An 8,218-nucleotide genomic window follows, 5' to 3' on the forward strand; every position below is an offset into this window, starting at 1 on the left:
TCCCTTGCCTTGGTTCCTGGCGCTCAGCTGTATCGGGCACGGCCTCGCTGACCCCTGTGTGTGTGTTCTTCAGGTATGTGACGGGGCACATCTGGGCCTGCCCCCCAAGTGAAGGCGATGACTACATCTTTCATTGCCACCCCCCTGACCAGAAGATCCCCAAACCAAAGCGGCTGCAGGAGTGGTACAAGAAGATGCTGGACAAGGCGTTCGCTGAGCGGATCATTCATGACTACAAGGTACCCAGTGCTTAAAGGCAGCGGCGGCGGCGGCCGCGGCTGACAAAACGCGTGCCTGCCGGGCCTCAGGCCGCCTCACCACGCATCTGCTCCTTTCCAGGACATCTTCAAGCAAGCCACTGAAGACAGGCTCACGAGTGCCAAGGAGTTGCCCTATTTTGAGGGTGATTTCTGGCCCAACGTGTTGGAAGAAAGCATTAAGGAGCTAGAGCAAGAGGAGGAGGAGAGGAAGAAAGAGGAGAGCACTGCGGCCAGCGAGGCCCCCGAGGTGCCGGCCCGCCCGCCCTCCCCTCCCTGGCAGGGCGCGCTGGGGTGGCGCGCGGTGGAGGGCCTGCCTGCCTGCCTGCAGTGTGTGCAGGGGCTTCCTGGGGGAGGAGAGGGGAAGCCTTGTTGTCGGTGGCAGGAAGGCAAAAGCTGCTTGGCTCAGGCAGCTCCCCCTTGGTGTGGCTTTCTGGCTCCACCTGTTCAGTATTCCGGTCCCTGTTGTACCAGGCAGTGTGGTGTGAACTAAGCAGGACTCCATCCTGCCCCAGTAGGAGGAGTGGGAAGGGCCTGGGCAGCGTCGTAGCGCCGAGATGGTGGGGCTCTGCGGAGAACAGAGCTGGAGGCGAAGAGCAGAGCCCAGGCCTGGCGCCTGGGAGAGGGGGCCTGGGGGCAGGCAGGGAGCCGCGTGCCGGGCTGGTGTCTGGGGGGGCCCTGAGAGCCAGATCCCCCCACAGAAGATGCCGAGGGAGACCCTGGGGCAGGCGTGCGATGGCGGGGCTCGTCCAGCTGGAGCCGCAGGTGTGGATGCACATTCAGCACAGTGCGGGGAGCAACAGTCCCAGGGCGTGGGACGAGCGTGGTGAGGGATGAGACAGACCACGGATGAAGGAGGCGCGTGGGGCCGAGCCCGCAGTCTTGCGGCTGCCGCTGCCGCAGGGTGACCCTGGTCAGTCTCAGTTACAGCCGGCCCTGTGGTGCCCAGCTCTGACGGTGACCTGAGTGCCTGTGCGGCCAGGCCCCGGGCGGTGGGCAGCATCGGCCTACCGAGGGTGGGAGGCGGCTTACTTCAGGATGGGAGGCTGTGCCACCGCCCCAGAGTCAGGGTAGCCCTGCCGCTGTGGAAGGTGGTTTCAGGCTGGAGGGCAACAAAGCTGCCCAGCGGACCCGGTAGACGAGGGCTTCAGCCAGTGGTAGCGTGTTGGCGGGTAGAGTCCCGTCCTGTTTGTGTCCAGTTTAGACATGGTGGGTGGCAGTTGACTTCTTGGGGACCCAGGTTAATCTCAGTATGGCCAGCATTGGAGTGGAATGCTGCTTCGCCACGAAAGGGCAGGTTCTGAAGTCCACGGAAGTGGAGAAATGCTTGCGAGAATTGTTAAGTGGGGAAAAACAGGATGTATCTTCCTTAGTGTTACCCCAACTTTGGGAAAGAGAAATCATACAGAGATAAATTTGCAGAGTAGTAAAGCTCTGAGGCTGAGGGGGTACTCTGGATGATCACCCCCAAAAAATGTTGTGCAGTACTTGGAATGGACCCCAGGGGCCTTCTACCTCTGAGCTACACCCCAGCCTGATTTCTTATTCTTTATTTTGAAACAGTCTTACTAGGTTGTGGAGGGCCTCACTAAATAGCTCTTGTTTTTAAAATTGACTGTATTTTTTAAATTTTGTATGGTGAAACCTTTCTGTCATAGTTTCTTTTTTTCTCTTTTCTTTTTTGCGGATCTGGGGATGAAATCCAGGGGCATTTACCTCTGAGCTACACCCCATAAGTTACAGAGGCCCTCACTAAGTAGCTGAGGCTGTCCACGAACCGCGATTCTCTGGTCTCAGCTTCCCGAATGCTGGGGTTATAAGCGTCCGCCACCACGCCTGGCTTTCATAGTTTCTTAAAAATTGTCTTCATGAGCCAGGCATGGTGGCGCACACTTGTAATACCAGTACTTGGGAGGATGAGACAGGAGAATCTGGGCTCATGACCAGCCTCAGCTACTTAGTGAGGCCCGCCGCAATTTAGTGAGACCTTGTTCCAAAATAAAGAATAAAAAATAGGGCTGAGGGTATAGCTTGGAGGTAGAATGCCCCTGGGTGTAATCTCCAGCACCAAAAACAAAATTAAAAAACAAAATAGGGCTGGGGCTATAGCTCAGAGGTAGAATGCCCTGGGTTCAATCCCCAGTACTATAAAGAAAAAAAGAAAACTTCATATTTAATAGAACAGTTTTAGGACATACAGAAAAATAGACCAGACTGCGCCAGAATACTCCAGTTCCCAAATTCTCCTGCTCCTAGCATCTTTTTTTGTGGTGTGGTTGTTGCAGTTAATAAGCCAATATTGTTTTTGTGTGTTCTAGTTTTGGTACTGGGGATGGAACCCAGGAACAGCCCTGTTTTATTTTTAGATTGAAACAGGGTCTCACTAGGTTGATGAATATCACTGTTGCTGAGGCTGTCCTCAAACCTGCGATCCTCCTGTCTCAGCCTCCCAATCGGCCAGGCGTGGTGATTGCCTCGGTCTTTACCTCACCGCCCTTTTATGTCCAAGGTCCCATCCCAGGCTCTGGTGACATTTAGTCCCGTCTCCTCAGGCTCCTCTCAGCACCAGCAGTGTCTCCGGCTCCTAGTTTTCCTGGAGTGCAGGCAGATCCTCTGCCTGCCCCCAGAAGCTGTCTCTCTTGTCTCATGAATGAAGGCCCTGGGCCGGAGCGGTGGCTCCTAGGTTGAGCATGGGCCCGACGCACACACGGTTCGCTGGGCCACATCTGGGTGGCGTTTCCACCTGGAACTCTAAACACACGACTGCTGAATTCTTCCCAGAGAGGAAGCCGCTGAGCTGAAGAGTGCGAGCCTCCTGGGCCGCAGCCTGCTCCCTGAGGTGCCGCGCGTGGGCCGGCGGGCCAGCCGCTGAGAGCGGCCCCAGGTGCCCCGCCCGCCCCTGCGGCCTCGTGGGCCCCGCTGGTGCCGCTTCTCCCCGCCCGCTCCTCCCTTGGGTCTTTCGCAGGCAACTCTCACTGGGCGCTCCAGCCCTTCTCGAGGCTCCTGGGTGCCGCGGGGCAGAACTGTAGCGACGGGGCAGAGGGAAGCTCGCACACTCCTGCTCGATAGATAAGAACTGGCATCTGCCAGGCCGCGTGGCCGGGCCTGGCCAGGGCGAGGCTCCCTGCATCCCCGGCCTGGGAGCCGGTGGCCTGTCTGACGGCTGTGTGTGTGGTTGCAGGGCAGTCAGGGCGACAGCAAGAACGCCAAGAAGAAGAACAACAAGAAGACCAACAAGAACAAGAGCAGCATCAGCCGCGCCAACAAGAAGAAGCCCAGCATGCCCAACGTGTCCAGCGACCTGTCCCAGAAGCTCTACGCCACCATGGAGAAGCACAAGGAGGTAGCGGCGGGCCCCAGGGCAGCCCTCGGCCCGCCACGAGGCGGCTGGCTCCGCGGCCTCCGCGCTGCGGGAGCGGCCGGTGCGCCCGGAGGCTAACGCGGCTCCTCCCTGCAGGTCTTCTTTGTGATCCACCTGCACGCTGGGCCCGTCATCAACACCCTGCCCCCCATCGTGGACCCCGACCCCCTGCTCAGCTGCGACCTCATGGACGGGCGCGACGCCTTCCTCACCCTGGCCAGAGACAAGCACTGGGAGTTCTCCTCCCTGCGCCGCTCCAAGTGGTCCACGCTGTGCATGCTGGTGGAGCTGCACACGCAGGGCCAGGACCGCTTCGTCTACACCTGCAACGAGTGCAAGCACCACGTGGAGACGCGCTGGCACTGCACCGTGTGCGAGGTGGGCCCCGCGCCCCGCGTGCTCCTCCTGCCCGCCGCCCCGAGGCGGAGCCGCCCGCCAGGCGGGGGCCTGCTGCCTTCCACGTGCTTCGCTGGCTCCCCACTCTGCGCCCGGCATCGCCACGGCCTGGTGCGCAGGCGGCCTGGTCTTGGCAGGCTCTCATGGAGAGCCCGGGGGTGCAGGGAGACTCCTGGCCTGCTCCTTCCCTCGCTCCTGCAGGACCCTCTGCAGAGCTCTGGGCTGCGCTCTGGGATGGCACAGCCACCCTGCCGCTCGTGGGTCAGGCCCTGCGGCGGCCTCTGATGCCTGGTCTACAGATGCTCACACAGCCCACGCTCCCCGCTCATCCCTCGCCCCCACGGGGGTTTGCAGTCACTGTCGCCTGGTGGGTTGCCTCGATCTGTGTGTTGCCAGTGGGCTCTGGTCAGGGTCAGTGCTTTCCTGGCCCTTCTTTTTTTGGGGGGGTGGTACTGGGGGTGGAACCCAGGGGCTTTTCTACCTCTGGGCTACTATACTCCTAGACCTGTTTTATACTTTATTTCGAAACACGGTCTCATTAAGTTGCTGAAAGCCTCACTAAGAAGCTGAGGCTGGCTTCGAACCTGTGCAATCCTCCTGTCTCAGCCTCCCAAGTGCTAGGATTACAAGCGTGCATCACCACGCCTGGCTACTCTTTATTTTTTAAAAAGACTCTCACACCCGCGCTTGGGAGGCAGAAACAGGAGGATCGCGCAGGTTCGAAGCCAGCCCCGTGCGCTGGCTTAGGAGACCCTGTTTCCAAATAAAAATGTAAAAAATAGGTCTGGGAGTGTAGCCCGGAGGTAGAAGGGCTTCCAGGAACCCCAGTACCACCAAAATAAATAAATAAATAAAATAAAAAAAATAAAAAAAAATTTAAAAAAAAATAAAAAGACTCTCACCGACTTGCAAAGGCTGTGGAACCCAGGGGCTTTCTACCTCTGGGCCACCCTCCCAGACCTATTTTATACTTTATTTTGAAACAGGGTCTCTGCTGGGTATGGTGGCGCACACTTGTAATCCCAGCATTCAGGAGGCTAAGACCAGAGGATCGTGGTTTGCAGATAGCCTCAGCTACTTAGGCCCTCTGCAACTCAGTGAGACCCTGTTTCAAAATAAAGAATAAAAAATAGGGCAGGGGCTGTAGCTTGGAGGTCGAATGCCCCCGAGTTCCATCCCCAAACCTGCAAACAAACAAACAAAACCCAGAAAAACAAGGTCTCACTAAGTAGCTGAGGCTGTCCTCGAACTACGATTCTCCTGTCTCAGCCTCCCCAGTGCTGGGATTACAAGCGTGCACCACCATGCCTGGCTCTGGGCCCTTCTTTCTTTGCCCACCTTTAAGTGCCTTCGTTTTTCATCCTCCTCCAGCCCCCTCTGCCTTCTATTTTTCTAGTCCTGAGGTTTTCATGTCCTTTCTGTGGGCAATTCTTAGACCTGTCCGAGGGCCACGTTCTGCAGCTTCTCTGCGTCTCAGCTGCTTGACTTCACTGCTGAAGATCCCTTTGGTGCGCTGCGGCTCGCTCAGGCCTGTGTCCTGGGAGAGAGGTCCCCGGCCTCTGGTGGAGCTTGGAGGAAATGGCCCCGCATCCCTAGAGCAGGAGGGATGGCGCAGGGCCTGACGCTTTTGCCTTAGCAGCGGAGGCAGGCCAGCGGGGTGGGCGGCCTCTGCTCAGGAGCCTGGGGCTGACTCGAGCGGGGCACCTCCGAGCCCGTGGTGGGGGCGGGCGGCGGCCGGTGGTCTCATGCCAGGAGCTGTGCTGATGCTGGCCTGTCCCTGTCCTTGTCTACAGGACTACGACCTCTGCATCAATTGCTACAACACGAAGAGCCACACTCACAAGATGGTGAAGTGGGGCCTGGGCCTGGACGACGAGGGCAGCAGCCAGGGCGAGCCCCAGTCCAAGAGCCCCCAGGAGTCTCGGCGCCTGAGCATCCAGCGCTGCATCCAGTCGCTGGTCCACGCCTGCCAGTGCCGCAACGCCAACTGCTCTCTGCCCTCCTGCCAGAAGATGAAGCGGGTGGTGCAGCACACCAAGGGCTGCAAGCGCAAGACCAACGGCGGCTGCCCCGTGTGCAAGCAGCTCATCGCCCTCTGCTGCTACCACGCCAAGCACTGCCAAGAAAACAAATGCCCCGTGCCCTTCTGCCTCAACATCAAACACAAGCTCCGCCAGCAGCAGATCCAGCACCGCCTGCAGCAGGCCCAGCTCATGCGCCGGCGGATGGCCACCATGAACACCCGCAACGTGCCTCAGCAGAGTTTGCCTTCTCCTACCTCAGCACCGCCCGGGACTCCCACGCAGCAGCCCAGCACGCCCCAGACGCCGCAGCCCCCCACCCAGCCCCAGCCCTCGCCTGTGAGCATGTCACCAGCCGGCTTCCCCGCCGTGGCCCGGACTCAGCCCCCCACAACGGTGTCTGCCGGGAAGCCCACCAACCAAGTGCAGGCCCCGCCGCCCCCTGCCCAGCCCCCACCTGCGGCGGTGGAGGCCGCCCGGCAGATCGAGCGGGAGGCCCAGCAGCAGCAGCACTTGTACCGGGTGAACATCAACAACGGCGTGCCCCCGGGACGCGCGGGCATGGGGACCCCGGGGAGCCAGATGGCGCCCGTGGGCCTCGGCGTGCCCCGACCCAGCCAGGTCAGTGGTCCAGTCATGTCCAGCATGCCGCCGGGGCAGTGGCAACAGGCCCCCATGCCCCAGCAGCAGCCGATGCCAGGCATGCCTAGGCCTGTGATGTCCATGCAGGCCCAGGCAGCTGTGGCCGGGCCTCGGATGCCCAGCGTGCAGCCACCCAGGAGCATTTCGCCCAGCGCCCTGCAGGACCTGCTACGGACCCTGAAGTCACCCAGTTCCCCTCAGCAGCAGCAGCAGGTGCTGAACATCCTCAAGTCAAACCCGCAGCTAATGGCAGCTTTCATCAAACAGCGCACAGCCAAGTATGTGGCCAGTCAGCCTGGCATGCAGCCTCAGCCCGGACTCCAGTCCCAGCCCAGCATGCAGCCCCAGCCCGGCATGCACCAGCAGCCCAGCCTGCAGAACCTGCAGAGCGCAATGCAGGCCGGGGTGCCGCGGCCTGGCGTGCCTCCACAGCAGCAGGCCATGGGAGGCCTCAACCCCCAGGGCCAGGCCCTGAACATCATGAACCCGGGACACAACCCCAACATGGCGAGTATGAACCCGCAGTACCGAGAGATGCTCAGAAGACAGCTGCTGCAGCAGCAGCAGCAACAGCAGCAGCAGCAGCAGCAACAGCAGCAGCAACAGCAGCAGCAACAGCAGCAAGGCGGTGCCAGCATGGCCGGAGGCATGGCCGGGCACGGCCAGTTTCAGCAGCCACAAGGACCCGGAGGCTACGCCCCTGCCATGCAGCAGCAGCGCATGCAGCAGCATCTCCCCCTCCAGGGCAGCTCCATGGGCCAGATGGCTGCTCAGATGGGGCAACTCGGCCAGATGGGGCAGCCTGGGCTCGGGGCAGACAGCACCCCAAACATCCAGCAGGCCCTGCAGCAGCGGATTCTGCAGCAGCAGCAGATGAAGCAGCAGATCGGGTCCCCTGGCCAACCGAACCCCATGAGCCCCCAGCAGCACATGCTCTCAGGACAGCCGCAGGCCTCGCATCTCCCCGGCCAGCAGATTGCCACATCCCTTAGTAACCAGGTGCGGTCTCCAGCCCCCGTCCAGTCTCCGCGGCCCCAGTCCCAGCCTCCACATTCCAGCCCGTCACCACGGATACAGCCCCAGCCTTCACCACACCATGTCTCGCCCCAGACTGGTTCCCCCCACCCCGGACTCGCAGTCACCATGGCCAGCTCCATGGATCAGGGACACCTGGGGAACCCCGAACAGAGTGCAATGCTCCCCCAGCTCAATACTCCCAGCAGGAGCGCACTGTCCAGTGAACTGGCCCTGGTCGGTGACACCACGGGAGACACGCTAGAAAAGTTTGTGGAGGGTTTGTAGCATTATGAGAGCATCACTTTTTTTTTTCCCCTTTCATGTTCTTGGACCTTTTGTACTGAAAATCCAGGCGTCTAGGCCTTTTTTATTCCTAGATGGAACTGCGACTTCCAAGCCATGGAAGGGTGGATTGATGTTTAAAGAAACAATACAAAGAATATATTTTTTGTTAAAAACCAGTTGATTTAAATATCTGGTCTCTCTCTCTCTCTTTTTTTTTTTTCCGTTTTGTTTTTGTTTTG

At 59.7% G+C, this 8,218-nt stretch overlaps 1 protein-coding gene across 2 annotated transcripts in view; it reads left to right on the forward strand.

Annotated features, from left to right (window-relative positions):
- The window catches only part of CREBBP (CREB binding lysine acetyltransferase), a gene marked incomplete at both ends in the record, with an annotated part of 162,171 nt that extends 154,192 nt beyond the window's left edge, over positions 1-7,979 (forward strand). For both annotated transcript variants that reach the window (XM_080702425.1, XM_080702426.1), the window contains 5 exons: positions 74-239; positions 340-507; positions 3,439-3,600; positions 3,715-3,996; positions 5,808-7,979. In XM_080702425.1, coding sequence (XP_080558551.1) covers positions 74-239; positions 340-507; positions 3,439-3,600; positions 3,715-3,996; positions 5,808-7,979 — 2,950 coding nt within the window. The remainder of the gene's footprint in view (positions 1-73; positions 240-339; positions 508-3,438; positions 3,601-3,714; positions 3,997-5,807) is intronic.
- Between the last annotated feature and the right edge of the window lie 239 nt (positions 7,980-8,218).

The sequence above is a fragment of the Muscardinus avellanarius genome (assembly GCF_963383645.1).
Source record: "Muscardinus avellanarius genome assembly, chromosome: 10".
NCBI lineage: Eukaryota > Metazoa > Chordata > Mammalia > Rodentia > Gliridae > Muscardinus > Muscardinus avellanarius.